Source organism: Chlorocebus sabaeus, chromosome 22, assembly GCF_047675955.1.
Source record: "Chlorocebus sabaeus isolate Y175 chromosome 22, mChlSab1.0.hap1, whole genome shotgun sequence".
NCBI lineage: Eukaryota > Metazoa > Chordata > Mammalia > Primates > Cercopithecidae > Chlorocebus > Chlorocebus sabaeus.
The window spans coordinates 33,671,311-33,687,276 of record NC_132925.1 but is presented as its reverse complement, the minus strand read 5'-3'; the positions used below and the strand labels follow the sequence as shown (position 1 = coordinate 33,687,276).

Here is a 15,966-nt window from a genome sequence, read left to right as displayed (position 1 = left end):
ACCCAACAAGCAGTATCCCTGACCCACAAAACTGGAGAAATTGCCACTGGGAACATAACAGTTTAGGGCTAGGGACAGATACACAGGATAGGGACATCGAGGGAGCCAAAGAGGCAGCACAGGTATAATGCAGGGTTTTCGGAAATCAAAAGACTTCAGGAGACACTCCAAGAAACACCAGCTATTTTCCTTAACGAAAGCACTTTATTTTCCATTTAAACAACTTGGTCACAGGACATTATTTTACATCAATGGCAGTAATTTGTAAAATTTCCATGTAAAAGGCCTTGTGTCTGAGTCTGAGGTGATAAGAGGATATGAATACAAGTATATAAAAACAGTGCAAAATGTTCAGCCCACGGCCTCCAGAGTTGGCTTCAGAAATCCCCCTTAATGTTGCTAGACCAGTTACATTAAATATTAAATGTAACATCAGGTAAAGATTCTGGGTTTCCTTTAGTCTAACATCCAACCCAGATATGCAATAAAATGAAAAGCTCAAAATCTCTAACAACTCAAACCATCCAATCACCCGGACCATTAGGATCACAATGAGTTGAGATTGCAGGCTCTATCATGTGCCATCTTGTCAGTGGCCCATCTTAAGAAATACAGAATTTTAGTTGCATCAATAACTAGAATAGACTAGCTCTGCTTTTAAAGCTTTGCCTTTTAAGTAGAAATTTCTAGAAGTTCACTTTCAAGGTGCCATCAGGAAGGCTAGGCCACTAATAAGTCACAAGCCCAACCTGGACATCGCGCAGCCTCTAAGACATTTGTCTCCACTAACTGTTCAGTCTTTAACCTGCTGCTGATCCTACAGTGAAACACTTAGTGCCAGATGAAGCGTGGATGCTTGTCTATCAGCAACATAATTAAGTGTAGCTGATACTGCAAGAAATTTATATTAGTCACAGCAAACAGCCACAGGAACATACTGAATTGTACTTGGTAGTGAGTTTAGAATGGCTTTCCTGCTCCCCTGCATCACCTTCGAAGTGTTTAATACAAAAGGGTGCACATGTCAAGCTGCCACTGACAAAACCAGATTCCAAACAGGTGCCTCAGGAAAAGTCTCTTACTATCCATTGCTTGCTTAAGAAACCTCTACTTTTCAAAATGCAAGGTACCAGAATATGGCTACAATGAAGTCAGGGCATATAAACTTACCTAGGTTAAAAAACCCTAAATCTCGCAAAACTTTAATTTTTAAACATCCTGGCTAAAACTGTGCTTCTAGATGTTATATTTTTGCTTATACTAGTTTTAGCTTTATAATAAAAAGCTAATGTCCTACTCAAAGGAAATACATGTCTATTAAGCAGATGGTCAGTAGTATGTAGAACCTTACTGGCACTGTGTTTTCTGGCAGTGGAAGATTCTAGTACAGAAAATTGTCTCTTGCTAAAAATATTAGAAGTACCAAGGACTATTGCATAAGAGAAAGTTTGTAGCAATTTTTTGCTAGGCAGATGGTACACTTGAAGACAACAATTACTTCATTCACCAAGGAAAACACTACTTAGATAGCAAAGATTTACAATATCCTAAACACAAACACATGTGTGGCTGAGGTGAAATAAGCAGCACGTTGTCCCGGAAACACACTTAAGGCTTCACATTAGCAGCATCAGGGTAACCTATCAAAGAGGCGTTATTAACGGTCAGTTCATTTCAGGAACGCTCAGCTGGAACCATAAAAGTACTCTGTGGGTATCATAAGAAACATATTAAAAATTGAAGGATTTTCCTCTTTCATGCAGTCGTGATCCTTAACTCTTTCTCCCTTGAATCTTTCAAATCGGTGTATTCTTCTCCCCCCAGGAACAGTCCACAGTGGTGTGATAATAATCTAAGTGCCAGATGATAGTAGGTAATTTATTAAACTCCATATCCAGTATGTTCATTAACAGAGACTGAGGACGTGAGATGAGAGAAGAGGGCCTGCTTGCTTCAAATCATGTTCGAGGGGCTTGCTCCTCTGCCCAAGAGACTGCTGATTTATAGGTTCACAGGACAATCCTCCACTACCACCACCACCAAATGCTTCCCTGGGATTGATTCATTCAGAGGCCTTGTCCTTTCAAAGATTCCACAGTAAACTCACCAGGCCTCTGGAGAGAACCAAGGCCTCTAATGAAACCCCTCAAATAGTTCCAGATCATAGAAGGCTCCGAAGTCCTATAAAACAAAGATGTCGCGGAGCCTACAGAACACTGCTCACGGATCAGCCCCTTGTTTGCTGCTCCTTTCGGTACAGACGCCTGGGAAGGCTTTTCCCCAAAAAAATTTACTGGTCTTTTGACAGGTTTAAGCATTCTGTAAACTGTCCATCATGGGTTTGCAAGGAACTTAAAACAAGTATCTTCATGCCAATAAACCTGAATAATAAACAGAGAGTCCCTTCCTATCCATGGGAAGGAAGCTGAGTTGGCTCATCCAAGTAACCCTATTAGAGGTAAGTTGTTAAAAAAAAATGGTGATCATTCCTAATTCTCCAAATGACTTTGGTCTCTTTGTACTACTCATCTTCATCCCATCACATTTAGATTGTTGTGATCAATTTGGCAAGAAGCTAAAGTTACTGACTATAATAATGTCTCTATGAATTTGTATGATCGGCGGCTAGATCATCAGAGTTGGCTCTACAGCTGACATTCAAAAGCACGACCACCCATTTTTGCCCACATATGCTATCCCTGACATTATTACTATCTCTCTTATCTCAAACCTGTACAGAAAGAAATTTGTTACATCAAATCCAACTTTCATTCTAGGTGAATATTCAGCTCTGGGCCAGGGAGAAGGCATCACTGTACAAACCTCAGAGTCTGCTAACATCCCCAGGCACAGAGCCTAACATTCGTTAAACAAACCATCTCTGGGGAGAATGACGACAGCCTGAATAAGAATATGGTGACCATCTTAAGGACAGCTCCAATTAATGGCCACAGTAGGGATGGTGCTGGCTGCAGAGGGTGGAAGTGCAGGAAGTAGCAATATTTCCTCTCAACAAATATAAATCTCTTGCTTAAAGCAGCATGCACAGAATGACTGAAAACGCTGGCAGTATTTTCCCTATATTAAGCTATAAGCCAAGGCAAATTTAAGGAGTCATGAATTATCTTTGGGATTGCAAAACAGTACATGTACAAAACCAACATTTCAAAAGGGTATTTTCCTCATCTGAAATTCTCTCATCTTAATTCTGCAGCAGAATAAGCCATTGTACATAAATATTTAATCTTTTATACATTTTCGCTTTTAAGATATGATTAAAGAAACAGCTTGTTACTGTGGGAAGAGCCAGGGAAGAATGGTAATCCATTAATAGTGGAAACCACATATACCCTGTTTCTTCTCTCCTAGTGAGATACTGTTATTTAGGGAGGGGTAATTGAGAATTAATGTGCAAGTTAAGTGGGAAGATGTCACTCAACTCCTCAAAGTTCATACCGGAATAATGTGAATGCCAGAAGGCTGATTTTCACAATTGAGTGCTATAACTGACAGCATTTGAAATACATGAAGAAAATACTCGAGCCCTTGATGTTACTCAGCCTTCCTACCAGAAAAGAGAGTGAAGCATCCCCACAGGGGTGTCTGTTCTCCTCTTCCAGCCACAGTCACAAGTGTGCTAGCACCTTACCCGGTGAAACATGGGAAGAGGAAAAACACGTGAATGCCTATTGGAGTTATTTATAAGAAACCCAAGCAGAATATATAAAAAATAAATAGAAGAACTCATCACCTAAACTCATGGCCACTGTACATTACACTAGCAATAATTATCTTTATAACTGTTGTCAACTGTCTTTTCAAGATCAGACAACTTAGCGTCAATCCATCTGGTCATCTTCTCTGTTTGAGTAGTTCATGTCTAATACTTAAGAAGGAGAAATTCTCACAACTGTACAAGATGATATATGCTGAAAACTGATTACCCGAATCATATTGGCTTCAATAATCTAACCTACAAACATTTTTCTTCTGTCACAATATTCTCCTAATACTTTGTATTTCCATGGTGCTTGAGTCATTTTTTAGTGCTTTCCACATCCATCATCCCTCACGTGACCCTCATGACAGCCCTGTGAGGTAGCCAGGGCGGGCATCAGTACACTTTGCGGATGACCCTGAGACTTGGGAAAGTGACTCAACTAGGGGTCACATGGCTATTAAGAATCGAAAGAGGGACTAGAAACTATCCTAATCCAAAACTCTTTCCCCCATACTAATGGATGGGAATTGCTTCTATCAATTTGTGCATTAGCAATCCACATCCTTCTCAAGTTCAGGCAATTGAGTCAATTAAAAAGGTGACTAGAAAGGAATGGCTCTACTTTTCTGCTTCAGTATAAAAGTCTCTTAAGTTGTGGCATCAGAAAAATTAACTTCTTCCCACTCCAGTCTCTCAACCTGAGCATGGCCCTATAATGCCTTTAAGAAACCGGGGATAAAAATGGACACTGAAGTGTAAAATGGAAGGGAGACGGAAGGAGGAGCCATCATCCCTCAGAGAGCCACACAGAAGGCACTTCAGACAATGTCCTCGGCAGGGTGGTGGAATGCACGTGTGCCCAGGGTGGAGAACTGGTGCCAGTTCCGCAGGAAGCCCCTATTGTACTGGCCTGTGTCCACGATGAGCCCGCAGAGGAGCCGGCGCCCAGTCTTCTGTCGGAGGGCCTGCTGGACTTCCCGTTCAGTCACATTGTAGCTGATATTGATCAGCTGGATCAGGAAGATGTAGGCCATGCCTGCTGTGATGATCACAGAGTACCACACGCAGGTGAAGGAGAGAGCCGAGCTGGGAGAGGGGAAAAGGCCGGTCAGGGCTGCTGTTTTTGTCACATTCAGAAAACTGTCATCATCCTCACATTTTACACATTTTTTTACTTATTACTAAAGACTTTTGACATCTTCCCCAACCCTCCGAACTGGAAGATACTCAGAATTCCAATAACCTGCTTAAGCAGGAGAATGTGCGTGTTTATTCTATAATTACTGATGCCTGTTTTCTAGTATATTACACTAGAATAGCAGGGACTGTTTTTTGCATTTTGTACCCTCCACACACCCAGCACACTGCCTGCCATAACAGTGTTCAACACCTCTTTGTTAAATAAACAAGTAATTTGTAAATTATATCTAACTCATGAGGAAACAAAGGAACCAAGGGATTGCTATAAATGTCCTCTAGGAAGCTGCAGGTGGATGCCAAGGGACAGTGCTAAAGTTATTAATCTCCATTCTTTCCAGTCCAGTGCTGAGGAACACAAAGACCATGGTGACTCCGAACACCAGCAGCCCTGTGCTTATCGGATGTAGGAACACCAACCGTAACATTCCAAATTCACCCTCCTAAAGCCCAACACAATCACACAGGGCAGGGACGCTCCTCTCAGGCTCACTAATGAGACAGGCTGCCAGTGAGCCTCTGCCATCTGATGATTTTCAAACATTCGCGAATGAAGTTAGTTGGAAATAAGTTCATTCAGAATCTTCATTTGTAAAGCTGAACAGACCTCAGAGACTATTAAATCCAAGGACCTCACCAAAAAGATGAGGTGCTGTGAATCGTCTGCACAGAGCAGGGTGAGAAGCAATGGCAGGACTGCGTTCCTCGGTTCCCTCGCCTCCCCACCGAGTGCACAGACATGCTGTGCTTCAGGACAGGCCTCACCTGCAGCGTTAGCGGAGAATTTGACACGCTGGAGATACTCTCCACACAGCGGGGAAGGAAACTTACTCTGACGAGGACCAATCTATTCTAATAATGCCCACAGGTGTCTGGTTCTAGGATGACAATGGGGATATCTGTCCACAGATTAATAAAAACAAATGCCGCACAGGGATACTTTGTAGAGAAAGCAAGGATTGTTCTGAAAATGAAGAGTGAGAAGAAAGAAAAGGACCAAACCATAGACACCACAGAGCACTTATGTCAGAGACGATGATGAAGGGAAGGGAATAAACAGCATGGGCAGAGGGGGGCCCCGGCATACAGGGAGGGGGCGCTGAGGCCGAAGCTGAAGAATCCCAGCTTTTGCCATGGCCTGGAAATCTTCACAATCTATAAAGGGGCCTCAGGAAATACTGACCTACATAGTAATCATCAGTGGTGATTAAAAAAAAGAAAGAAAGTAGAACAGGAAAAACCAAGAGAGGTCAGAAAAAAAAGCAAGGTTATAGAGATGCTGAGCACATCTCCAAAGGGTCGGAAGCAGGAAATTAAGACTGGACTAAAAAGCATCAGAAAGCAGCGGTAAAGGGAGAAAGTTTCGGATCGTTATGACAAAATAGGCACATATGTGCCCTGGGGCTGCTAGTTTCTGTTGATTGTTTTAGTTTCACTGGTGCTACTTTGAGCCTGTGAGTGGTCATTGGACTCTGGAAGTCCCTGATTAGGCCTGGTCCTGTTTGTAGAGAACTAGTTCTTCACTTTCTAAAGGTCAATAATCCTTTTAACAGCACCCTAGAAAAACACACATCACCAATGCACAATTTTGCTGGCAATTTCAGAGATACCCAGCATTCCCATAGCCTGGCCTATGTTTTGGTTGAGAACTCCTAACCAAGTAGTAACAGTCCCTGTCAATGGCAACACCCATTTCTTCCCAGGGGGCCTCCATACTGTGGTATCCACGGCTCACCTGTAATTTGCATAAACTCCAGGACAGTAGAAGAGAGCTGTGAAGACGCTTCTATCTCTACAAATGGTGTCCAAGGTCAGTGTGATCCCATACACCGAGGTGAGCAAGAAGATCAAAAGGGCAAGTATAAATGCTTGATGATTTGATTCTCCAACGCAGCTATTTATCCTCAAAACAGCATAGAGAAATAAAAAAGCAAACATTTTTAAGAGTTCTCAATAAAATTTACAAGATAAACAAGAAAGCTTTTTTTTTTTGGAGACGGAATCTTGCTCTGTAGCTCAGGCTAGAGTGCAGCGTGTGATCTCGGCTCACTGCAACCTCCGCCTCTGGGGTCCCGGTTAAGCAATTCTCCTGCCTCAGCCTCCCAAGTAGCTGGGAGTACAGGTATGTGCCAACATGCTCAGACAATTTTTGTATTTTGAATAGAGATGGGGTTTCACCATGTTGGCTAGGCTGGTCTTGAACTCCCGACCTCATGATCCGCCCACCTTAGCCTCCCAAAGTGTTGGGATTATAAGCATGAGCCACCATGCCCAGCCACGACAAGGTTTTAAATAGGGAAAGTGTAAATTACAGTTATTAAGAAGTTCTCTTATTTTGCAATTTTAGGGAATTAAAAACTTGCACACTGAGGGATGCAGTCTTATATTCACTGCTCTTTGCAAAGTGGAATCACATCGTCAGTTTAAGGACAAGACTAAGTAAAAAGCAGCACCTGGCTAACAAATCTTCCTAAATATCAGTATTACCCAGCTATGGAGAGCTAACATTGTCCTCACCATGTTAAGGAAAGGGAGCTAAATAGAATTATGAAAACGTAAAAATGCTAAATCAGAAGTATTACAGATTATGGGAAAATTCATGTTCAATATATGAAGAGTCAGATAAAGATCCAAAGAGGTGAGAAACACAGGGTGAGGGGAAGAACAAGTTGGTAACCTGCAGGCTCTTTGGCAGGTAAAAACAGCTCTGTGTCATGGCCATTTGTGGGGCAGGATGTACAGGGAGTGCCTTCTACCCACTGCACACCAGGATGCTCCGGTGGGCACAGATCTGCTCTTAGGTGGGCCTTCTGCAAACCAGCATTTGTAAATGGAACACACACACACACGCACACACGAATAATAAGTGATGAAGACATAGAAGTAGAATACCTACAAATGAAAACACCTGTTTACTTCTAAAGACAAGGACCCAGAAAAGAGCTGCCCTGCACTTGAGCCATGCACTTGAGGCCCACATCGATGCCTCTCAGCCTTTTCTGCACCCTCACCCTCTCCTGCATCCGCTTCTGAGGAGGTGGGATGCTACAGGACCAGAATCCTAGACATGAAAAGCGTAACTCATTGATCACGACTGCCTGAAGAGCAATAAACCTGCAAACATGCTACTCATAGCATTCATGTCTGAATTAATTATACTCCCTTTAGTTTAGATGTTTTTAGTGAAGCTGCAATATCATCTTTAAACATTGCACTTCATATTTTATAGGGCCTTATGTACCTTCATTTGTTACTGGCCAACTGGGAGGTACAAAAGCCCATTTCTCTCCAAATAATCAAATAGAGAGTTTATCTGGTAGGGCCTCAATTCAGTAATGTTAAGTGGAAATCATCGGTAGCATCAAAAACGATTATGTATGTATGGCAAGGGGGAAAAGAGTCACCTAAAAATAGGGGTACACTTTCTTCAGCTTTATGTTTAAAAAGGAATAGTACAGGGAAATATGCTTATACTGTTTCTGATCAATTCTTTTTTTAAAAAAAAAATCATTCAGCTGTAGATATTTCTCTATTAGAAAGAAAATAAATGAGGAGTCGTTCAAAAGAAAATTGAAAAAAAAAAACCCCACAAGTTTTCTGTTATTCTGCTTCAGGAAATGACTGAAGGAACTAAATTTGTGAAACTCGAAAAACTGATGACTAAGTGGGAAGATCACAACCACCCACAAATACCTACAAGGTGTAAAGCTGGGAAGGAGAGAAATTTTGGGATAGCACAAGGGAAGATCAAATGTAACTAGCGAGTTTTACATGAATTTACACTTTCCAAGTCTCCAAATGTTTCCAACATACCAGACACAGTGATGATCCATTCTCCTCACACAGATGCCACATATCCGGCAGTGCCACGCCCGGGCTGGTCGCACCAGCTGGCACTTGGCACACCAGTCCTCCTTTGCTTTGGTGGGGCTTCCAGCCGGCATCCTGGAAGAGCCCTTGGGGTCATCCTTCGCTGTGCGATTGTTGAGACTGCCCGACGTGTCTGTCCCAGGGAACCCTTTCGTCTTCTCCTGCCCTTTTCGGTTCAGCAACTCCAGCTGGCTGCTGCTTAGAGCTCTGTCACTGCTTGCTGGATTGAGGTAGCCTGGATTCTTCTTGGCTCTGTACAAGGCTAAGAGTATCAGAAATAACCCGCAGGTAAGAACAGCTAGCTGAACGGGACCCACACGCCCTTTGGGGACCACTTCCTGCAGGAACACATAGTACATGTAGCCCAGTGAGAACAGTCCAAGGCTCAGGAAAAACAGGGTCTGTTCTTTCCTTCTGTGAGTGAGGTAGTAGTACCACAGTGCCAGCACAGGAAGGGAGGTCAAAACCACCACCCCCAGGAGGAAATGCCAGGAAGCCACATGAAGGAAGACAGGCAGCAGGACAAGCGGAGGGATGATGCTGATGTTCACTTTTTTGGCTCCTCTAAGCCAAGGAATTCGGAGGCGATCAGAAATTGTATCCATGATTCTTTCACAAGTCTCTGGCTGTAAAGATTTACATGTAATCCATCTATTCAGAAAAAGCACAAAGAGGAGGGACTTTATGTGGGTTTGTTGAATTAAAAGCTACAGAACACTGAATGCCAAACAGCGGGATAAACGATTACAGCTACCAAAGACCAAACATTTCACCTCCTTACTACAAAACTAAGCTTTTCAGATTCACATGTCATTTTTTAAAATAGGTACAAGATGTTTAAAACTTAAGGTTATTTCTCCCCTAAACAAATACATAGGTATGGACACATGCTGCCAGTAATGTTTATATCTTATGACCTGTACAGTCATAAGAATCTCAAAACAAATCACAATCTAGTTGTGAGGACAACATGGGAATTCAAGAACTATTAGGTAAGTGACAATGCAGCAATAATCAATGAACTCTTGGGATCAAACATTATGAGGAGTGCTCAGAGGAGCGTCAATACTTCTGGGTGGAGTCATCAGAGGGGTCTTTGTGGAAAAGGTGGGATCTGTGCTCAACCTTGATGTCCAGCTAGTATGTGTATGAATGGAGAGGGAGGAAGGCAGGCCTTCCAGTGGAAAGAAATGTGTGCAGCACACACCTGGCCTGAGCCCAGGCAGCAGACTAGTCCTAAGGGATGGGGTTACATACAGAAGAATGGAGATCAAACTAGTATGAGTCAAATCACTGAACTTGGTGAATGGAATATTTGTTGACTGTTTTGCACACTTAGGCTATGCTATGTTCTAAATGTTTATGCCCCCAAAATTCATATGCTGAAACCCAATCCCCAATGCAAGAGTATTAAGAGATGGGGCCTTGACGAGGGTATTAGGTCATGAGAGCAGAGCCCTGATGAGTGGAATTAATGCCTCTAAAAAAGAGACCCAAAGGAGCCTGTTGGCCCCTTCCACCATGTGAGGACACAGCAAGAAGGTGCCATCTATGAAGCTGAGCAGGACACCTCACCAGACACTGAATCTGCTGCTGCCTTGATCTTGGACTTCACAGCCTCCAGAACTGAGAGCAATAAATATCTGTTGTTTATAAATTACCCAGCCTAAGTTATTTTGTTATAGCAGTCTGAACAGACTAGGACAGAAATTGGTATTGACAAGTAGGATGTTGCTACAACAGATATCTAAAGGTGGATGCAGCTGTGGAACCGGGTAATGGGTAGAGGTTAGAAGGGTGTGGAAGTGCATATTGGGAAAAAACCTAGACCGTCTGAACAAACTAACAAAGGTGATTCTAGCAAGGGCTCAGAAGAGGAGAGCTGCAGACAAAGTCTCAATCTTAGAGAATCCCTAAGAGGTAACGAACAGAAGGCTCTCAGAAATATAGTAAAAGCCATTTTCATTCTCGTATGATCTCAGATGGAAGTGACAAACATGTGATTGGAAACTAGAAGAAAGGTGATCCTTGCCACTTATGAAGAGGAAAAGAACTCAGTGGAATTGTGTTTGTGTCCTGCTGTTTGGTAGAAAATAGAACTCAAGAGTGATAAAACTGAGTATTTGGCAGTAGAAATCTCTAAGCAAAGTGTTCAAGGTGCTGCATGGCTTCTCATAAATGCTTACGGTAAAATGCAAGAAGAGATAATTTTTTTTTTTTTTTAGAGTTTTGCTCTTGTTGCCCAGGCTGGAGTGCAATGGCGCGATCTCAGCTCACCACAACCTCCACCTCCCGAGTTCAAGCGATTCTCCTACCTCAGCCTCCTGAGTAGCTGGGATTACAGGCAAGAACTACCACGCCTGGCTAATTTTGCATTTTTAGTAGAGACAGGGTTTCTCCATGTTGGTCAGGCTGGTCTCGAATTCCTGACCTCAGGTGATCTGCCTGCCTGGGCCTCCCAAAGTGCTGGGACTACAGGCGTGAATCACTGCGCCCGGCCAAAGAGAAATAATTTAAAGACAAAATTCATAATCAAAAGGGGAGTAAAAGATTTGGAAAATTCTCAGCCTGTCTATGTTGTAACAAACGAGAAAGCATGTCTGGGAGAGAACAGCAAGGATGTGGATGAGATCAGTATGGATTAGCCCTGTGCCTGTCATCAAGACAATGGAAGGACCCTGAAGACATTCGGAGATCCTTGGGGCTGCTGCTCCCACCACAAGCCTCAAGTGCCAGGGCTTTGAGGGCAGACAGTCTCATAAGAGGGCCCAGGGCACCCATGGGGCTTCAGGGGGTACTGCCAAGTGCCATCTGAAGCCTCTGCTCCCTACATTCTGGTGCATGCCCCATGGCAGCTCCAGGTGTGGCTCCATTGGGCCTAGGTATGCCACAGAGGCCACCCCTGAAGGGCACATGTGGTAAACTTTGGTGGCATCCACAGGGTGCCAATGCTGTAGGCATCCAGAGTGCAGGAGCTGTAGGGGCCTGGCTGCCTCCACCTAAATTTCAAAGGATGCCCTGGAGAGCCTTGGGGCCGAGGCAGAGGACTGCCACAGGGGCGGGGCCACCACAGAGAGTCCCCACTAGGGCACTGCCCAGTGGAGCTGTGAGTGTGGTGGGGCCACTACAGAGACACCCCACTGAGGCAATGCCTACTTGGAGCTGTGGGGACAGGGTCACCCCCAAGGGCCCCATCTGATAGAGCCACTAGCATGCAACTCCAGCCTGGGAGAGCTGTAGGCATCTGTAGGCATCTGTAGGCACTCCAAACCGAGAGCTGCAGTGTGGGCTGTGCGCAACAAAGCTGTGGTGGCAGGGACACCCAGGGCCTTGGGGGCCCAACCTCCAGCCCAGTGTGTCCACAAGGCAGGACATCAAGTCCAAGATTATTGTCAAGCCTTATTAAGACTTAACATTGTTTGCCCCACTGGGTCAGGACCTGTCACTAACACTCCTTTCTTCTGTTGTTCCCTTTTGGAATGGGAATGTCTATCCTATGCATGTCCTACCATTGTATTGTGGAAGCACCTAACTTGTTTCATTTCACAGGCGCACAGGTGGAGGAGAACTTGTCTCAGGATGAATCGGATCTTGAAACTCATCCATATCTGATTTGGATGGTGATATTCAGACCAGACTCTGGACTTTTAGACTTTTGAATTGACACTGGGATGAGCTAAGACTTTTGGGGCTATTGGGATGAAATGAATGTATTTTGCATGTGAGAAGGACATAAATTTTAGGGAGCCAGGAAGTATTTGTGTCCCTCCAAAGTTCGTTACGTTGAAACCTCATTCCCAATGCAACCGTAATCAGAGGAGGTGATTAGGTCATGAAGACAGAGCCCTCATGAATGAGACTAGTGCTCTTATAAAAGAGCCCTGTGAGCTTATTCACCCCTTCTGCCGTGTCAGGACACACCACGGAGGTGTCATCTATGAGGAAAAGGGCCCTCACCAGACACTGAATCTGCCCATGCCTTGATCTTGGATTTCTGAGCCTCTAGAACTGTGAGCAATAGATGTATATTGTTTACAAATTACCCAGCCTCAGTTATTTTATCATAGCAGCCTGAACAAATTAAGATAGGCTAGTAAGAAAAGGTAGAGTTTAAGGAAAGGTAACTTTGATTTTAGACAATTTTTAAAGGTAAGACTAGAACTTGGAGGTGAGTGGGAGGTAACTAGTTGGGAATCATACAGAGCGGCAGGCACAGTGGAAACACAGAGGAGAGGGGTACAGAGAGAGCAGAGGAGACGCCTCAGGGGACAGCCCAGGTCTCCAGGGTTAGGAGGGAGGAAGAGTTAGCAAGGTTAATGGAAGAGCTGCGGTCTTGAGTGATGGTGGTTATGGAAACAGCATCATTTCTCCATTCATTAGTGCAAAGTGCTCTATTTTCTCAGTATAGATTTTAGACTAACTCTAAAGAATCTATATTCAAAGACATCCATAAAAAAGACTACGCAGTACACTGTCAAGTAAGAATTACAAAGGGGTCACTGGGATTTCAAGAGTCAAGGCTAGTACTACACTGCAGACCCCAAGGAATGCTGTATTAATGTACCAAGCTCTAAGTCAACAAACTGGCACTTGCAATGACATTTTTAACCAGAAATAATTATTAATGGGAAAAGCAAGTTTCCAACATCCCTATTCTTCCCACATTATGACTTCCATGTGACAATAATTTTTAAATATATAATTACTCAGAAAATGGATTAAAACCAGGTTATTCACTGTCCGACACTAAATTTTTTCAGTGATGTTAAAAATTCTCTTTTTGGATAGTAATTTCCATCACTTGGAAAATAAAAGCCAAATACAGTACAATCAATCAAGTGTTGCTGGTCACACTGAAAACTCTGAATCCAGGGGAGATACATGCCTTCTGGCTGGAGTTTCTCCCCAGAAACAAGGGGCAAGACCAGTACTAACAGCAGGAAAATGATCTTTCAACCCACAAGGCCCTCTGTGGTCAGGTGCCACCCAGTCCCACGTAGTCAGTCTCTAAATGCTGAGACCTCTGAGAAGGCAGGAACTTTCTGGAACTAATGTGTTCATTTTAAACTTACAGATTCTGCTGGCTTGCATTTTATTTTATACTAACTTGCCTACTATCCCTTTAAATTGCCTGTTCTCTCCCCCATCTCTCTTTAAACGAAAAATAATATCCTATAAAACAGCAGACAGACAGCTGTGCCCTACTGCGTAATCCATCTTTATAAAATCCTCACACTTGACATAGAAGCCAACTCTCATTTTAGATGCTTGGAAATAGAATCAAGAGCAAATTCTAGCATTCCGGGTGGCTAGGCTGAAAGTACACACGGCAGTTCTCAGAAGGGTGATGGGGCCAGCGTCAAGAAATGCTCTGCTCTTACCGATCACACCCTTCATCCAGATCTTGACAATCACACAAACAAGCAGCCACGTGGTTCTTTTCCCCATTCCGATCTATGTACTCGCAGCAGCACAGGGGCTCCAATTCAGGTTCTTCGGTTTTCTTTTTCTTCACAGGTTTCATACTGCCCTTCTGTGTCCTGATTTGCACCTGTCACCATGAGGCGTAAGAAGCCCTCAGAAGGTAAAGGTGGAAAGAACACAACTTACATCTCGTAAACAGGTCCACGCCTCTCTTTCTGCTTAACCTCCAACGCCTGAGCAATCAAAAATGAGAAGAGAGAGGGGGAGGGGGTCCCGTTTTCATCAGGCTTTTATGGCTCCGCCTGGCCACACAGGGGGCTCCAGGGTTCTTGGAGCTCCGAGCTGCCTTCACCGCCCCTTCCCAGCCTGGGCAGGCGCCGTCTGGGCACCAGCCGTTCCTATGGCGACAGCCGACCACGCGTCCGGGACAGCCGGGGCGCGGGCGGTTGCGCTCACCTGCGGGTGCAGGCTGGGAGGGCCAAGCGGTCTCCGCTCCAAGCCTGGGCGCTGGTGGAAACTCAGCCTCGGAGCTGCAGGGAAAGGCGAAGCATATGCCCGCTGGCACCGGCTAACACTCTCAGCGGCTGAGACCGGCGACCTCGCTCCAGGAATGCCACCAGACTCCCTGGCAGTGCTCGGGGGTCGCCGTCCAGCTCAACTGGTCGGGCCCCTTGCGGGGTGCGCCTCTCCTGCCCCCGCCAATCCGGAGGACGCGGGCGGGCCTCGCACGCCACCCCGCCAGGAGAATGACCTTGGAAGGGAAGTTACCTGCCCTCTGGCCGGAGGTGCAACTGCAGCCAAAGAGGCGGAGGGGAGATGGGTCGCCTTCCCCGGAGGCACGGACGCGTCTCCCGATCTCGGCTACGCGGAGCCTCGGGCGTGACGGCAGGAGTCTCCGGGACCCGGGCTCAGCTCGGCCGCTCCCTCGCCGCAACCGCCCACCTGTGACCACAGCCCTCCGCTGCCCAGGCGCCGCGCCCACCTCCCCGCGCGGTCCTAGCAGCTCCTCCGCCCGCCCGGCTCGGTGCGCCAAGTCCACGCGCGCTTCCGGGTGCCCCGCCCCCGGCGCCGGGGTTCCCCGCCTGCCCGCACGTGCGCCGCCAGCCACCCCGCGGAGCCCGCGGGCGAGGCTCCTCCTCCTGGCCCGCGGCCCTGGCGCTGGGAAGGGGTAAATCGGCTCCCGAAAGCGAGTCTAGGAGGCAGGGGCAGGAGGCGGGTCCCGCACCTCCGGCCTGCCCCGCCCCGCCCCGCCCCAGAGGCTGCAGCCGGGCCCCGCCGGTGCCTGCGGGCGGCGCGTCGGTGGGACAGCCTCCGGAGCCCCCGAGTGCGGGCGAGGTGCGGAGACGGAAATACGGGAAACCCGGGAACCCGGAGGATTTCCGAACTACGTGAGACCGTGGAGCGGCCAGCCTTCATTCAGACGCCGGCAACAGGCGGTGGGGGAGCTCTCCACCGCAAAATGTTATCCAAGTACCTCCCCCAGTTTCGCTGACCTTCTCTTAAAGGCCCATCACTGCCGCCGGTTCTGTTCATTTAGCAACCTGTTCGTTTTCATGATTTCTGGCTAGCAGCCTTTACATTGGACCAGCAGGCCTCGCTAGTACTTTTGTTCCAGTCGTCTGCGTATTTGAGATGAAACTGCCCTGAGATGAGAGTCCTTTTTGGGTTTTATTATTGCACAAAATTTCTTTAAAGAGTGTAGGCCCATGTCCACGTTTCGCTACCGTAGGCTTTGTAGTTTTGTTTTTAAGTAG

General features: G+C 45.8%; 1 protein-coding gene across 6 annotated transcripts; it reads right to left on the bottom strand.

The window, feature by feature from the left end:
- Positions 1-2,689: 2,689 nt before the first annotated feature.
- On the bottom strand, positions 2,690-15,393 carry ZDHHC23 (zDHHC palmitoyltransferase 23). 6 transcript variants are annotated; one of them, XM_038003354.2, is made up of 6 exons: positions 14,981-15,393; positions 14,669-14,742; positions 14,170-14,339; positions 8,732-9,439; positions 6,654-6,821; positions 2,690-4,807 (listed from the first exon to the last, which is right to left on the bottom strand). In XM_038003354.2, exons 3-6 carry the CDS (start codon positions 14,310-14,312, stop codon positions 4,540-4,542), a joined length of 1,287 nt encoding a protein of 428 aa, XP_037859282.1. In that variant the 5' UTR covers positions 14,313-14,339; positions 14,669-14,742; positions 14,981-15,393; the 3' UTR covers positions 2,690-4,539. The 6 variants fall into 6 exon arrangements, with proteins under 6 accessions (XP_037859282.1, XP_037859283.1, XP_007983956.1 ...); XM_038003355.2 differs by having other exon boundaries at positions 6,654-6,812; XM_007985765.3 differs by lacking the exon at positions 14,669-14,742 and having other exon boundaries at positions 14,170-14,445; positions 14,981-15,083.
- Positions 15,394-15,966: the final 573 nt, after the last annotated feature.